At 40.6% G+C, this 17780-nt stretch overlaps 1 protein-coding gene across 1 annotated transcript in view; it reads right to left on the reverse strand.

Moving 5' to 3' along the window:
- DPY19L1 (dpy-19 like 1 (C. elegans)) overlaps window positions 1-17597 on the reverse strand; it is a 64008-nt gene extending 46411 nt beyond the window's left edge. The window contains exons 1-8 of the mRNA XM_015422534.1: window positions 17507-17597; window positions 14772-14840; window positions 13628-13652; window positions 12035-12122; window positions 10343-10480; window positions 7349-7469; window positions 5637-5730; window positions 631-688 (exon numbers count right to left, since the gene is read on the reverse strand). Of these exons, the coding sequence (XP_015278020.1) occupies window positions 631-688; window positions 5637-5730; window positions 7349-7469; window positions 10343-10480; window positions 12035-12122; window positions 13628-13652; window positions 14772-14840; window positions 17507-17597 (684 nt within the window). The remainder of the gene's footprint in view (window positions 1-630; window positions 689-5636; window positions 5731-7348; window positions 7470-10342; window positions 10481-12034; window positions 12123-13627; window positions 13653-14771; window positions 14841-17506) is intronic.
- Window positions 17598-17780: the final 183 nt, after the last annotated feature.

Consider the following 17780-nt stretch of genomic DNA (forward strand, 5'->3'; position numbering starts at 1 on the left):
CGCACAATGTTCACAAGAGTCTGGCTTGTGGGTCTCCCCAAGACAGAAGATACAGTACTTATGGCCGTCTGGAGGAGCCAATTTACTTCCACAAGTACGACAACGGTTGAAAAATCCCCACTTTTTTGACTTTTTTGTCTTCTTCTCCATAGACTGAGGAGAAAAAGCCAGCGACAAGGAGGGTGTGGGGGGGGGTGGGCCAGAGGCCCGAAGGCCTGAGGCAATTTTACCTCAGACGACGAAAAACAAAAAGTCTCCTTTTTAAAAAAAAAACACAGAAAAAGAAAGAGAAACTGAACAAAAACGGAGGTGAAAAACGAGAGCTAATCACTAAAAAGTGATCCAAAAGCAGCGATCCGGCCAGACCTCTCGAAGAAAGGTCTGCTCAGCGCGGCGGAAAGGAAAGAACTGGCGGGATGTCCGTGCCTGCCCTTCTGGGCATGCTCACTGGGGCTCCTGAGCATGCTCAGTTGGACCAGGCACGGAAATCCTTTTAAGAGAGCTTGCTAGGCACCGGCAGATCCAGCGCAGGCGCACTAGATCCCATTGGTGTGAAGCACAGAGACCACGAAGAAGATCAAAGTATCTCCTTTTCTGTTACAGCAAAGACTAACATTCTGAATAGCTTACCTCTCCATGGTTGAAGAAATAGCATGCCACTGTTAATAGTCCTCCAAATCTGCTCCCACTGTGGGAAAAAATAATAACTGCAACAAATCTTGTAATTTTCAGAGTTAGCAAACAACTCAGCTTTCAAAGGTTTTGTCTATAAAATTAAAAACAAATTATTCACTCTATGACTGACAAAAGAAGTGTTCATGAACCATTCAAACACCAAACAGCTAATTCTTAACTGCCCTCAAGTACATGTGGCAAAATCTACAGTGGTCAGGCTTACATATTTTCTCCCCATTCCTCTAGCCTGTGTGCAGAATGTAATGTTTGAACCAGGAGATCCTGCAGTTAGCTGAATACATAATCACCATTAACCTGATACTGAAAATGCAAAGATGCAAACATTCAGGGTAAGGAATAAACATTCACTTATGTCTCAACTACTTTATGGTGCCTAATAAATATCTTTGGATGCTTTATTTTCTTCATTTGTGCTTACATACAGTTCTCTATAAATTTTACCAGATATTAAGTAACAGAACTGAAATTTCAAAATAACATCTATAGGTATGACAATGTACAATACAAAATGATGCATCCTTGACTGATGTGTAATAGCAAACTTTAAGAGCAGACATGCCAAAATTAGCAAAGGTCTATTGTAATGGCAATCCAACTATATCTCATGCAAAAAATAAATGTCACACATGTAGATTGTCTAATATTCTAAGAGAAACACAATTTAACAAAATCAAAAGGTAACTACTTGACATTTTAAAATCAGAACCAAGTGGCCCACTCCATAGCTTCATTCTAATCACAGCAAAAAAGCAGCGACCCACACAACTGTGACCATAACAGAGGATCTCAGCATTGCCAGTAATCAAGTTGGATTCACTGTGCACTCAGGAATATTTTTGAGTCACATGATGACACAAGCCTTGAAAACATTATTTGTTTATTTAATTTCTATACTGCCCATAGCCAAAGCTCTCTGGGCATTTACAAATATAAAACAGTAACATACAATAAACATAAGATTAATATAAAATAATGTAAGAACAAAACAGTAAAAACTGTAAAGAAAAACTAACAGAGACACCTAGCTAATCATATCGGACCCCTGAATGACCAAAGAGATCTTTAAAGACCTCTGTGAAGAGGGCTGTTTTAACCTGGCGCCGAAAAGATGGCAAATTTAGTTCCAGGCGGGCTGCAGCAGGAAGGTTGACCCAAAGACAGGGGGTCACCACTGAAAAGGCCCTCCCCCTAGTTGCCACCCTCCGAGCCTCTCAAGGAGTTGGCACCTGGAGAAAGGCCCCAGAGGCTGAGCACAGTGCCTGGGTAGACTGAGGCCAGGAGAGGCGCTCTGCACCAGCTGCAGCTTCCAACCCATCTTCAAGGGCAGCCCCACATAGAGTGCATTGCAGTAATCCAATCTGGAGATTATCAGAGCATAGATCACTGAAACCAGGATATCCATGTCCAGATAGGGGTGCAAGCACCACCTTCTGGAGATGGCCCTCCAAGTAGAAATGTAACCACTGCAATGCAGTGCCCCCTACTGTCAGGTATTAGACTACAAGTCTGTTACCATGTCCACAAGATTATTGTTAGGAATGACCATGGGGCGGAAACATCCCTACATATAGCAGGATGAGGCAAATGGCTAAGCAAATGAAATCCGAACACGCACGCGGGAATTCTCCCAGCGGAAAGTTACATAATAAGCGGGAGAGTCTCAGTGCCCCATGAGAGCTGAAAAATTCACACCTGCGGTGGAATGCCAGCCCTCCCTCCCGTCACAAGGTCAGACAGATAACTCAATCTGGCAGCACTGGTTCTCACAGTCTCCCTATCGCTGTTTACGGCAAGCGGCAGAGCAGCAAGCAAGCTATGAGGCATGCGCCATAGCGCCAGGATCAGAGAAGGGAACAAGCAAAACATGGCAGCTAGCTGACACCTATTCCCACTTCAGCCAGCCGCTCCAGAAGGATACCATGGTTAATGATATCAAAAACTGCCGAGAGGTCCAGTAGTATCAACAGGGTCACACTCCCCCTGTCTCGCTCCCAGTATAGGTCGTCACACGGAGCGACCAAGGTCATTCCCATGCCAAAACCAGGCCTGAACCCTGACTGAAATGGATCCAGATACTCTTATGTTGTTTAATTTACTGTATTATTCACCCGGCAAGTAGGGTAGAGTGAGCTAGCTCTTCCTTGCTTTCTAGCAAATCCCTAGAGCTACTGGTTTTGAACCAGAGATCTATGAAAGAACAGCAGGGCTATTCCACCTCTAGCAACAGCCCTTTGCTTTCCCTGAAAAGGTACTTCCCATTTTGACATGGGATGTGACATGGAAGAGTGGAGCTGAAAGGATCTATGGAAAACTCAGCCAGTGTAGTACAGTGCTTAGTGTCTGACTAGGATCTGGGAGATCCAGGTTCAAATCCCCACATTGCCATGGAAGTTTAAATAATAAACATGTTATTCTATGAGATGCAAAAGGAAAATTGCACAATGAAGGTTTCAATTGGGCTTAACAACTGTATAGCTATGAAAATATTTTTTTTTCCTACTAGAGGGTGCCAGAAGTTTATCTGCATTGACTAAGCCCCTTTATAACCATTTCTGTTTTCAAATTTTATACGTCTGGGGATTTAGAACCAACCCAGATCACTGTAATCTGCAGGTCTTTGGTCAAGAAATGTTATTGTTAATCTGAAATGCCAAAAGCTTTAATAAACTTATCTTCAAGAATCTACTAGTCAAAAAAGTTTAATTCTGGTTATAAGCTTTTGTGTGCATCAGTATCAGAATTAAACTTTGTTGGCCTGAAAGGCGCCACTGGACTCAAACTTTGTTCTGTTGCTTCAGACCAACATGGCTACCCACATGAATCTATCTACTAGTCAAACACTGCCATCTAGAGGATTAATGAAACAATAAAATATGATTTCATTATTTTTACTGATCCATATCTCAATTTATATCAGTATTTTTAAATGAGTTCTTGGATCTTGGTTGCTTTACACTTACTTACAAATGACCCTGAATCTTAGAATGTGTCTTCTTGACACTTACATCTCAGAACTTCCATCATTATGTATTTTTTAAAAAGAAGTCCATTTATGTTTCAGTGACATAAAAGTTGTGCATGCTAAGGAACATACTCTTTATTGCTATAGTACAGTGATACTCATTCAGGGGCTCAGGAGCCAAATGTGGCTCTTTGACATGCCACCTGTGGTTCTTGTAAGCAATATTCCTCAATGTGGCACCTGCCCCATGTTTCAGGAAAGTAGGCAAAGCATCACTCAGGCTTGTGGCTGGCAAGAGATTCACACCTTAAAACAGCTGCTCCCAGAGGAATGGATAAGCTGTGAGGTGTAAGCCTCATGCTGCTGTTTTGACTGATTATAATTCAAATGTGGCTCTCCATGAGCCACAGAAGGAGTTTCACTGCTGTGGTATTTTGTAGTGCCAGAAGATAAAAAGTATGGTAACAAATGAACAGATTAAATGCCTATTTCCTTCTAATATATGCCTCTACCAAAAATAATTTACTGAGATTTGTACCACTGACTTAAATGGGACTTAAAGTTGTTTGGAGTAGAGTTTCAAGTCCTCCACTGACGACGGGGCTGATGGCTCACCCACAGCCTCATAAGGTGATGGCATGGAGGTATCCTCTGAGCCCGATTCTGAGTCATGATCTAGTCCCTCCTCCAACTATGAGAGTAGTGCCATCTCAGTATGTACATGGAGTGGAGGTTGGGGTTCCTTACTCTTCTTATGCTTGGTGGCCAGTTGTGGCAGTTGCCAAAGGAATGAGAGCCCCTGCTCTTGTAGTGTCCCCAGTGAGATGGAAACATCATAAGGAATGGGAAACTATGGTTGCTGTTGCATTGACCACTGCAAAGACCGAGGTTGGGGAGCCTGTTGTTTATGGCTCATTGCTGATCCCATGGTGTGGGAAGGGTCCTTGTAGACTTTGTCATCCAAAGACCTTGAGAAATGGAGCTTGTGTCCTGATGGTGATGGTGTTCTCAGCCCCAACGTCGATCTGTGTTGAAGATGGCTGGCATCAAGGCAACGGCAATCAACACTCCCTCAGTGATGATGGCTGGCTGTGAGGCAAGGCACTTAGTTGGTGTTGAATCAGAAAGCCCTGTTCACTCTGAGGAGAAAGCAATCCCTAGGATTGAGATGATGGCGTGTGTCAGCACCAAGGCAGTGATGGTCAGTGCCAAGGAGAAATTGATCAGCACCGAGGAGAAGCCCATTGTGGATGCCTTATTGTCTTTTTCACTTTTTTAGATAGCGGTTCTGATGTCGAGTGCATCGGCGCCAATTTGTCTGCCAGTTCCAATATAAAAGGTGTTGGAACTGAGGCCACTGATGTGGCTCGTGGCTGCTTATCGGAGTGGACTCATTTTTCTGTCAAGGTTTCTGGGGCTCCCCGGACTTTTCCCCACAAGGCTGACTTAAGCATGGCAGGTCTACCTTCACGGGCTTTCAGGGTAAGGCAGCGGGATGCTTGGCATGAGGTTGTATTATGCCCTTCACCATGACACAACAGACACGACTTGTGATCATCATTCTGAGCCATTTTGGCTCAACAATCTTCACTTTTTTTAAAATAAAGCCATCCTACCAGCTCTGGTGATCAATGCAGCCGTCTAAAGCTGACAAAAATGATGGAGCTCAGAAAAACTCATGTTCTCCTTATGCCAGCAAGAAGAGAACTGAAGGGAGAGTGCTCACCCCGCCTCCATCATGTGACCCTTTGGGCAGGAAAGGAGTTACTGGAGACAGAGGGAAGGGGAAGCACTCGCAAACTATGGAAAATTCTACTAAGCTTGAAGACTCTTTTCTACGTGGCTGGCCTGCGATTGCACAGGCCCCATGTGGGACTGCAGAGAAGCCAAAACAATGAATGTATATTTTATTTTGATACTTTAAATAAATAGCAGCAATCACTTTATCAAAGTTAATTTTTTCTCTTGTCCATCTTACCTTAGATAGGTACCATATATGAAGAATACTGACACCAATAATCCATTCAGAAGAAATATCACAGCCACATAAAAAGAAGCAGGATCTCCCAGTCCTATCAAACAACAATTAATGTTCATATCATTAGTAATTCACACATTCACTTTTAAATGGATGCTACGTTAAACAGTGTACCTCATACTATAAGTATACTTAAGTCAGCAGTCTCTAAATTTACTGCAAATACAGATGGGGTTAACAGGTATCTTCAAAACACTTAAAGTTGATTTAGGATCACAACAGTCAACACATTAAATGACAAGATTTCCTTGTGTTTTTCTTCTACAGCCTTTAGCACAGACCAAAAAGGCCAAGAATAAGCCATAGTAATAAAGCCAGCAAGAAACTGATAAGTTTCTCCATTATAATTTTTAATAGGTTTTTTTGTTAATGTTCCTGTATGTGGCAATTACAGACGTAAGACAGTACGAAAACACCAGAAAGCTACAATTACATCTAGTGCATTTTTATTCCTCATTTCCTCCAAGGAGGCCAAGGCTGCACATAGATCTTCATTCTCCCTTCCTCATTTTATCTTCTGAACAATCCTGTGAGGTAGGATGGGCTGAGGTACTGGTTTAAAGACAACCAGATAATCTCATGGTAGAGCAGGGATTTGAACTCAGGTCTCCCGACTGAGTGTAAATTCATTCACTACATCACACTAGCTCTCAAATACAAGCTAGGCATAATATACATCAGATTAGTGACAGCAAATCCAGAATAAGACTATACATTTCTGTCCTTTACAGATTTTAGTTTAATAATTTGGTGTGAAAGAGAAAGGAAGGACTAATCAGAAATCTGGATCTAAATGTGTTTACTGTTTTACTATAGAAATAAATACAGCTGCGTGGAGATTGTTAAAAGGATGTGGCCAGTCACTGCAAAAGCAGGCTGGAGTTTAGTCTGCTTGCATGTCAGACTTCTGAATGCAAAGAGCAAAAGAAAAGTCCATGGTCCTATAGAACACCGAACAATCTATTATGGCATAAACCTTTCTCCCTTCTCCCTTTCTGTCCCAACACTGAGGTATTGCTATCAAGAGGCAAGGGGGAAGATTTCTGCCCCTTTAAAAGAGCAATACTATTCATTGCAGTGGGTTTAGACTGGAATAACTCTGCACAGGATTGCACTATAAGTAATGCAGTGACCTTGTAAGACACATGCACACACCTTGGCACTAAGCATATTACGGAAGGAGAGAAGACAATCCAGATGGCTCGAGAATGTGAGGTTGGGCACTTCCAGCACTTCTCTGCCCCAAACCCAAACCACTATTGCCTTCATTGCAGTGGGTGCAATGAATGGAGCTATCTTCATACTCCCATCTATCTTTTGCAGAATAGGACAAATAGTGCTCTTATATGATTCCATATTTCCAGATTCCTTAAATACAAGATATTAAATGGCCTTCCCTGCTCAAAATGTAGTAGTGTTTTTAATTCAATCCCTTAAAAAAGACACATATACTGAAATTTGTGTATCATGTAAACATTTAACTAAAATCAATTGATTTATAAGCCAGATGATTACCAGACAAAACCCTTTAAATCAATGCAAAGCCCTACAAAAATTTCCCTTTTTTCTTTTTGATCTCTACAAAAGGATCCTTTGTAAACTTCACACTGCCATGCAATATCCAAAATGAACAAAGAAAAAGCAATACTTGCCTTCACAGCTTTCAACAGGACTGACACCTTCTCCTCTGTTCACAATCCAACAGCTCTTTGTTGAAATACCAATAACACTCATCATTCCTGTGTACATGCGGTACCAAAAGGCTAACAAAACCTGTGCAGAAAACAGGATTTATCATTTCAAAAGAGGAATGTCTCAGATTATCTCTGTAGTTAAAAGAGGCTTACCCATGGCTAATCACTGGCTGGATGTTTTAACTTTTTTTTGTCCCCAGAAACCACATTTTATTTTTACACTCCTACTTACTTCAAGCTGTAAAGTTAATTATATAAAACCCAACAAATCCATACTCCATACCAAATTAAAATGACACTAAATGTACAGGTGCTACAAAAAAAGGCCACTATGCATTTAGCTTTCCCTGTCAATAGCTAGAAGAACTTCCTGCGTTAAAACCACACACTGTTCTACATTTCCCCACTCTATCACTGACTACTTTTACAGAGGCCAGGGAAACATGGGGCATGACTAAATTCCAGTGGATGTTACAGGATAAGTTAGCACACAACTGTCAGTGTTTTCAAACCACCTATTTCATATAATTACAAGTTTAACCCTAACTTTTCAAAGAATTAACCAGTTTAAAAGATAAGGTTTTTTCAAGGTTTTGCACAAAAAGCTAATGCACAGAACATAATATACTGTACTCTGTATCTTCTTGGTATTCATGAGTTCAATCCAACGTTAAAAAGAAATTCCAGGCACTGATATTTATATTTCAAAACTTAATTTTGAACGGGCAAATACAAAGTTTTAGGGAAAATAGATTCAGATAGCGCTGTAGCAAATGATGCACCCTAGTCTTGTCGATATACATCCTGTCTACAAGTAAGAAATTCAGCAAATTTTACCAGAGCAGTGTTTATAATTTGTCACTCAACTGTGGAGGAGATACAAATAAAGACAGCAGGAACCCCATAAAATCAATAGTGAAATCATAAGAGTTACAACCAAAATATCTATAATTTAACTGTCATGTTCTCTCTCTGTCCTATAGGCACATTTCTAATTGCTCACTTTCCTCACTGAACAAGATATTGTGTTATAGACAGTGCAATCCTAAGGAGAGTTACTCCAGTCTAAACCCACTGAAATGAATGAGTTTGACTGGAGTAACTCTCTTTAGGATTGCACTGTTAGACATCTAGAAATTTTATTCTTTAGGCAGATGATAATAATCCAGAAACTGATAGTGTACCTTTACTTTACAACTGCCTCAACAGTCACTTACTTGCACTAGGCAAGAGTTTATTCCATCTAATTTTCAACAATGTGCAGCTGAATTAATAAGATCAATTCTTGTTGAAATTGCTTAAATTGTGTATTGGAGGAGTATGCCAAAATATAAGGGAAAAAAGGGTAAAATATACCAAACAAGTATCCTGTAAAAGTATGCTGTAGGAAATCCATTAGGATTAATTTTTTAAAATATATATAAGGCCATCTTTCGCTAGGATAACCAGGACCCAAGGAGGGCAACAAAATCAAGTACAACACAAGATAATGCAATTCTCAGATGTCCTGCCCAGATTCAGGTGAGAATCAGTATATGGACTCAAACGTTTAAGTGTAGTTGTTTGACTTAGCATCCCCTGCTGGCCGGGGATGTGTTTGGGGGAGCAGAATGGGGTAGGGGATGGTGCCATGATGGTGTGGGGTAGGGGGAGATGTGGTGGTGGGAGAAAAACATGCTGGGGAAGGCACATGAGACATCTGCAGGCTGTTGTCCTTTCTGGTTCTTCTTCCATCCAGGGCAATGCTGGGGATCATATCAACACCTCAGTGAAGTATCTTGTTTTGCAGCCCACTGAGACAGTAAATGCCTCCTTGGGGGGGGGGATTGCCCGTTTTAAAGTGGGCTGTAGTGTATCCACTCCTAAACAAACCTAATCTGGATCCAGGAGAAGTGAATAACTATTGCCCAGTCTCAAATGTACCATTCTTGAGCAAGGAGACTGAATGAGTGGTGGCTGGGCAACTTCAAGGATTCCTGAATGAAATTGATAGTTTGGATCCAATACGATCTGGTTTTAGGCCTTGTTATGGGATCGCAACAGCCTTGGCTGCCCTGATGGATGACGTGAATCAAAAGATGGACAGGAGCAGTGCAACCCTGTTGATTCTCCTGGACTTCTCAGCGCTCCTGGACTTCCTTTCAGGGTTAGAACCAGGAGGTACCATTCTGCAGTGGCTTCAGACCTATCTCAAAGGTAACTTTCATAGTGTGATACTTGGGATTGCTGCTTCACCCCTTGGCCTCTGCCCTAGGGGTTACCACAAGTTTCTGTCTCCCCCCCCCCATACTTTTTAACATTTGCATGAAGCTGCTGGGACAAGTCATCCAAAATGGGCTGAGTTACCACCAATACGCAAATGACACTCAGCTCTATCTCTTGCTTCCAGCAGATCCCAGGGAGGCCGTGGAAACCATGAACTCATTTTGGAGGCATTTTGGAATAGATGAGGGCAAACAAGATGAAATTTAATCACAACAAAATAGAGGTGCTACTGGAGGGTGGAAGGTTTGACCCAGAAACTGCAACCTCTCATGTTCTGGATGGTGTTGCAACCCCCCCTGAAAGAGCAGGAGCATAGCTTAGGGGTGCTGCTGGATCCAGGCCCCTTGTTAGATAAATAGATGGCAGTGGTGGCCATTGGCACCTTTCACCAGCTTCAGCTAGTGATCCAGTTGTGGTCCTTCCTGGTAAGGAAAGGTATTGATAGTTCTGTTTTATAAAAGAACTTCTTTCTGCCATATGGATGTAGTACACCTAACTATGATCATGCGTTTCTGACAAACACCCCACTAGACACATTTATCTGGAAAATCTGTTCATTTCAGTACAGCTTCCTTTTAAGAAACTGTGTTTAATTTGTTACTGTTAAATATCAGTTATTTCAATAGGATTTATGCACATGACAATGACATCCCATGCCAAAAAAACACTTCCTAAGAGGTGTCCTACCTCCGGATAGAGATTAAACCTTTTCAGCGTATTGATCACAAGAGGATATTCAGTTATGTTGTCATTCATAATCATCAACAGCCCCTCTGAAAATGATGGTGCCTCAGTAATGGTCTTGAAATAAGAGTAATAAAGACCCTAAAAAGAATATATGCATAGATAGAATTAATCAGCAATAATATTCTATAAACATGCCATATACAGCACTTTATCTTCTTCTAGTAGCAGAAGTTAACAGCTATTAATTTAAATCTCCCTGTGCTTGCTGAACCTTTTCGAGATTACATTCAGTTGCTATGACCAAATGAAAACTGAATTAATACAACAGCAAAATCTTCTCCGTTGCATATACTGGAAAGTTAATGCTTGTATTTGACTCGTGATTCTCCTGTGCTGTCCTAGATTGCAGTAAATCTATTCAGAATTGTCCAGGCCACTAGTGATCTACTCATCTGATACATATATATCAAACATACAATATATTTCATTGATTGGTACTGTACTTTATTACATACAGCGCTATTTAAGTGAACAATTGTACGAATTCCAAGACAACAGCATTTGTTCCAATATAGAAACAAAACGTGTTGAAAGTGTTCACTTACAAAAAAATGAAGATTAAAAATGCAGCATCAATATTAGAAGTACAAATTTCCGCTATTTTTAGTTGGTAATAGAATAAAGGAAGCGATAATTTTAAAACTGTCTCATATTAATGAAGCATGGCACTGTTTATTATCAAAGGCTCTCCAGAAAGGGCAGGGGGAAACCAGATTTGTAAGGCCCTACTTCTCTAGCTTCCCTGGAGCCTGCTTGGGTTTTGCTTGCCTCTGAAACAACAGATCCCCCATGTACACACTCACTGGGCAGCTGCTACCTACCACCTGTCACTTTGAGATTGGAGGCAGAGTCTAACAGGCCACTCTCTGCCAGTCTCTGTCACACACACACCTCATTCAGTCAAACATGCAACCCAGCTTCTTCAAGAGATGGCCTATACATAACCCAGTCCTTTTACATTTGAGCCATCTGGAACAATTTGGGGAAAACAGAGTTAGAACGGAAGGTGGATGCAAATACTTGCAGGGAGAAATAAAGAAATAAGGGGAGGATTACATACATGTGGGAGAATGCAAAACACATAAAACAACATAGAAAGCAAACACAATCTGAATAAACAGGCTTCCGAGCTTTATGGTTTATAGTAATTCAAGGTCCTGAGCCATGTCACCCTGACATGGGCCTATTCTGCAAGGACTCCTCATCCCTTGCTTGCTCCTAGAAATGGCAACAGATACTCTCACTCCATAGGTTTATTAATCCTATAACAACCATACCCCCTTGCAGGGATTAGTGCTCTCTTCCCACAGTGGCTGATGCCACACCTATCCATTGTTTCTTTTTGGAAGAGAAACCCTATCCTTCTCTCTGGGGCTCTGTGATTTGTGGTCCTGTTCCCACTCTTGCTAGAGAGGCTGCCCAAAAGGATTGTCTGATTTTGAAGATGAAGTAAAAAGGAATTGTACGAAGCAGGGAGGGATCCATTTGCCTCAAAAAGCTTATTTTATAGTAGTTTGAATTAATAATTCTTTACAGCAAGAAATACTATTATTGCATTACCATAGGATGTTTGAAAAATAAAACATGACAGTTAAAAATAATAATTTAATTTAATGTATAATAAATTCTCACCATTTCTGTTCGAAAAACCATTTCCCTTTCCAGAGCTGAAAGATGAGAAAAGTGACTGTTGTTTTCAAACAGCGTTGTTATATGGTACCTATAAAAACAAAAACAATACATATTTAAAGTAAATCTGGAGATTCTCTTTTTATTTCAGTTACTATCATAGCAAGCTGTAGTGTAGCAAATTTCAATTTCAGTGAAGCATCTGACAAAGTTGCCCATAATATTTGTTTACAGCTGTTTAAAGAAAAGTTTTCAGAATGCTGAAATAAATAAAATGCTCATTAATGCTATTCTTCAACATTTTTATCAAGAATTCCTTTAACCCCTTCATCCAAATCATTATCAATTGCAAATGTCATAAAGCCGGGAGGTCTTAGAAGACAGAAATAAAATTCACAGTAACCTAAATAGGCTGGAAAACTGTGCCAAAATTACTAAAATGAAATTCAACAGAGATAACTATAAAGTTCTGCATTTAGATAACAAGTATCAAATTTGCAGATATATGATCAGCAATACAGATTCTGCCAGTAGTACATGTGAAAAGGGTCTCAAAATTATGGTAAAACAAAAGCTTACCACAAATCACCAGTGTGATACAGATACAAAAAAGGCAAATGCAATTTTAAGCAATGTTAACAATGCTAGTGCAACAACAGTCCCAGACACACTACATAACAAGTTACAAGCCTGCCAACAGCACTGCAGAGATAAGAATGGTCCACCACCCAATCTGGGAAATGGGACATTCCTGATTGAGGAAAATGAGAGATGAAGGGTGTGTGCAAGAAAACATGCAAAGCAAAGAAAGCTAGGAACTGTAAGTCTGACTGGGGGGGGGGATTAAAGATACTGAAAATTATTGCCTAAGCCACAAAACATGGGTGTGCGGGTGTTAAGTGCCAACAAAACACTTCCAATTTATGGCGACTCTATGAATTAACGTTGTCCAAAACATCCTGTTGTTAACAGCCTTGCTCAGGTCTTGCAAAAGTCGGCGGATTCCTTGATTGAGTCAATTCATCTCATGTTGGGTCTTCCTCACTTCCTGCTGCCTTTAACTTTTCCTAGCATTACTGTCCTTTGCACAAACTCTTGTCTTCTCATAATGTGACAAAAGTATAGCCGCAGTTTAGTCATTTTAGCTTCTAGGGAGAGTTCAGGCTTGATTTGCTCTAGAACCCTTTGTCTTTATAGTGGTCCACGGTATCCATAAAGCTCTCCTCCAACAACACATTTCAAGGGCATCTACTTTCTTCCTGTCACCTTTCTTCATTGGCCAACTTTTACACCCATACATAGTAACAGGGAATATTGTGGCATGAATCAACTTGATCTTGGTCACCAGCAACACATCCTTACACTTAGAAATCTTTTCTAGCTCCTCCATGGCTGTCCTTGCCAGTCTCCTTCTGATTTCTTGGTTGCAGTCTCCCTTTTAGTTGATGGTGGAGCCAAGAAATAGAATATCTTGAACACTTTCAGTTTCTTCATTGTCAGCTTAAAGTTGCATACACTATAATTATGGTCTCAATACCCAAATCTGGACCTTGATTATATTTGCCTGCTGCAGCCATATGCTACAAATAAACTCACCAGTGAAGGATTCCTGAAAGAGCAGCTGTTAAAAAAAATGAAAGAAGAAAACTTACTTCAGGCACAAGCACTGAAAACATTTTTTTAAAAAAACCTGTTGCATTCTCAGCACTATAATACGCAACAACTTTATGAACTGGAAAAATATTATTACACTACACAATGCTTTGTATTTTAGTGCACTTTGGACAGAAAACTGCACAATTCAGAATTTGACCAAGATCAAAACAGAAAGATCCCTACAGTTATTCTATACTGGTTCCTCAAACAGTAGTACAATGATACTGTTTTTGTGTTTGCTTCCCCCCCCCCCTCCCCGCTTGCAGCACGATGGCACTGTAGTACAGAAATCTTACAATATCGTGTCTTCACATGCAGATATCTTGGGGGAAAACTCTTTCACAATAGAACCTCTGTTGTATTGTGTGGACAGATGAAGTGACAGTGAGGGAAGAATTACTGGTGCATGAGGATCACAAGGAATGGTCATATACTGCCTGCACATACATCTCAATTCAAATGTACTGCCTGTAGATATGTGTCCTTCTGCTCAGAAAAGGCTAAGTACTAGAAACACAAATTCCTTTAAATGTTGACTTTATTCCTAAATACTCCAAATAAAAATGCTTGTTTAAAACTGAATCATTAGGTAGCATTACTGCTGCATTAGAGATCCAGTGTGGTGCAGTGGTTAGAGTGGGCCAGTCTCACACTCTTCGTCGACTCTACCTCAAAGGCTGGTTGTGAGAATGAAATGGAGGAGAGGAGAATGATGCAATCCAGTTTGAGTACCCATTGGGAAGAAAGGCAGGTAATAAATAAATAATTATTAAATTTCTAAGGATGTTAACATAGCCTCTGAACAGAAAGTTGAATGCCATTGTTTCAACAGCCTATTTGTTTTAACAACTGTTATCTTTAACCGTACACACTAGCAAAAGTGAAAATAACATGAAGTTGAAACCTGCCAGTTTATCCTACAATTCTCCAGCAGCAACAATATTCTTCTAGGTCATCTTGCAAGAATTCACATCTACTTAAACTTTATACACCCCCAAAATCAAATCGCTCACAAACACATTGTGGAATCAAAAACTTATCAACATTTTAAAGAAATTAGATATTTTAAACATATTCTTCTCACCCATTAGAAGTGTGAGCCATATTTTGTTGTCTGCTCTTGTGATGCAGAGTCCTGTTTCTTTCACAGTGACTGTCAAAAGAAAGAAAAATGAAACCATTAGACTTTTTATTGGTCAAATCTGACAATGTGAGCTTTGACTTCCAAAAGCTTATATGCTAGAAACTTTTGTTGGTCTTTAAAATTCTACTGGACTTGGAAACTGGTCAGACATCTTTCTGAAGTTACAACTACACCTGTTTTAAAAATAGATTTAAAATATTCAGGGGGGGGGGAGAGATTTACCAAACTATCTTAGATGCCTTTAATTTTTTTATTCGATAACCTTTGAGTCAAGATTTCCCAAAACAAGTAACAAAAGTTAATACTGTGCATGATGCAGTTTCTCTTAGGGTTGTTTTACTTTAATATCATCATTAACACCAAAAATGATGAGAAATATAAGAAATATTGTTTTATTTCAAAATACTAAGAAAAATATATGTCATAAAACTAAAAAATATTTTCTGGCACTCTAGCCGATAAATTTATGGTATGTGAAGACCAAGAAGAGGAAGAGAAAGAAGAGATTGGATTTATACCGTACCCTTCACTCAGAGTCTCAGAGCGGCTTACCAACTCCTTTCCCTTCCCCTCCCCACAACAGACCCCCTGTGAGGTAGGTGGGGCTGAGAGAGCTCTTGACAGAAACTGCTCTTTCAGAATAGCTCTGACAGAACTATGGCTTACCCAAGGTCATCCAGCAGCTACAAGTGGAGGAGTGGGGAATCAAACCCGATTCTCCCAGATTAACCACTACACCAAACTGGCTCTCAAGCCTAAACACATTTACTCAGAAATAATTCCAACTGAATTTAAAGGGATTTACTCCTAGTTAACATGCATAGGAGAACAGCATTTACATTTAAGGAGCTTCTAGAACACAAGATAGGGCACTATCCAGGGGAAATCCACTTGTCCTTGTCACTGCTTGCTTTTCGACAGGTGTTGAAAACCTGGCATTTCAAGACTACTTCTGAGTTCTGTTGGAGCTGATCTAGTCTTTATACCTTCCCTTGAGATTTGATGTGTGTTGAGCATAGTTGACTCTTGTGGTTTAATTGTTACTAGGTTTTACCTAGTACTTGATTTTTAAATACGTTTTTAAAATCTGTAATTAGTCATGTTGATAATCTTTGATTGGAGAACAGGCCATAAATATTTTAACAAATATAGCATGCTACCTTGGGCAACTGCAAGCATGCATATTGTTATATCAACAGGTATCCAATCATGGGTGATACTTTACCTCAGCAAATCAAATGCACATTCAGTACTTATCAAGGTAAGAAAACAAAAACTTTTTAAGCTTCCCTAGCATCAAAATTGAGGAGGTCACCTGGGAGCACATACTGCTCTGACAGCCATTACTCACCATATGAGCTTCACTTCTAAAATTCACAGGCAAGGGAACGTAAGAGGACTTGTCTTGACAACTTAAACCTTAAACATTCACAGTGTTCTGTAAACTTAATCCAGCATAATTGAAACTGATGCCAAGATGGTCACCAGGATTTCATTTTCATGCTTGACTCAATCCCATCACATCTGAGGAACCCAAACTGAAGAAATTAAAAAGTTCTCAACAGATCCTGACAGCAAGATCCTAGGTTTCAGGGTTAAGTTTGTTCCCCTTTTTCATCCCTAGTTAACACCTTGTAGCTACCATTGGTTTGTGACAATACTGGCTGGTAATAGCTCCCCAGTTTTCCAGGTAGTATCTTTCACATCACCTACTACCTTATCTTTATGACGATACTGGCTGGTAATAGCTCCCCAGTTGGGTGACAGAGGGGGAGCTCCATACAAGGCCATGGAGTCCACCTACTACCTTATCTTTCCAGGTAGAGTCTTTACATCAACAAGTACCTGATATCTTTTTAACTGGAGATACCAGGGATCAGTGTTCCCTCTAAGCTGAGTTAGTGTGAGCTAGCTCCGTTTTTTTAGCCTCCAGCTCACACATTTTTGTCTTAGTTCAGGAAGGATGGCTCCAGAGCAAACTAATTCATGCAGTAGCTCATGACTTTAATGCCAGTAGAATTTTGTCTCACAAGACTCTACATCTTAGAGGGGGCATTGCCAGAGATTAAACCTGGGACCTTCTGCATGCAAAGCAGATGCTCTGTCACCGAGCCATTGCCCCTCTGGCTGCGTTGCACATCTGTTTCGAAAAGAACAACTTCTTGTCTCAGTGGTCTGCTTTTAGTGCAAGTGACTTTGACAGCGACAATCTCTATTCCTTTTTGCCTAGTTGCTTTAGAATAACTTAAGAACTGAGTACATAGGTTAAAGGTTGCACTTAAACCAAACGCTCGATGCTTGTCAAGCACAGTGTGTTCCCAAATGCTTCTTCCTGTGAAGAGAAAATATTTGCCTCTGGAGCTGATGTAGACTAGGGGTCCTCAACCTTTTTCAGCCTATGGGCACCTTTGGAGTTCTGATGGTGGGCGCAATCACAAAATGGCTGACACCGGAGGCGGAGCCAACCATGAAATGACTGCTGCAGGAGGCGGTGCCACACACACAGAGGGAGCCCAAGTGTGGGGGAGAAGAGGGTAATTAAAAGATGCACTGGGAAAGAGGGGTAAGAGAGAAGAAAATGAACATTGTGGCGGCAGCTGCCACTGAAACAGTGTTATTTTAATCTGCATGTTATTTTATCCGCAGTGTTATTTTAACCGTGGCAAATAAGAAACTTGCTTCGTAAGAGTCCCACCCATTTTCTAAAAACACTTTGTGGGCACCAAGAAAGGTATCCGTGGGCGCCGTGGTGCCCACAGACGACATATTGGAGACCCTTGACCAGTGCTCCCTCTAAGCTGTGGAGTCTTGTGAGCAAAAATTCTACTTTGTGAGCTACTGGCATTAAAGTTGTGAGCGAGCGATTTGGCTACTGCATCAATTAGTTTGCTCTGGAGCCCTCCTTCCTGAGCTAAGGTAAAAATGTGTGAGCCAGAGGCTAAAAAACTG

Source organism: Gekko japonicus, unplaced genomic scaffold, assembly GCF_001447785.1.
Source record: "Gekko japonicus isolate JY-2015 unplaced genomic scaffold, Gekko_japonicus_V1.1 scaffold1355, whole genome shotgun sequence".
Taxonomy (NCBI): domain Eukaryota; kingdom Metazoa; phylum Chordata; class Lepidosauria; order Squamata; family Gekkonidae; genus Gekko; species Gekko japonicus.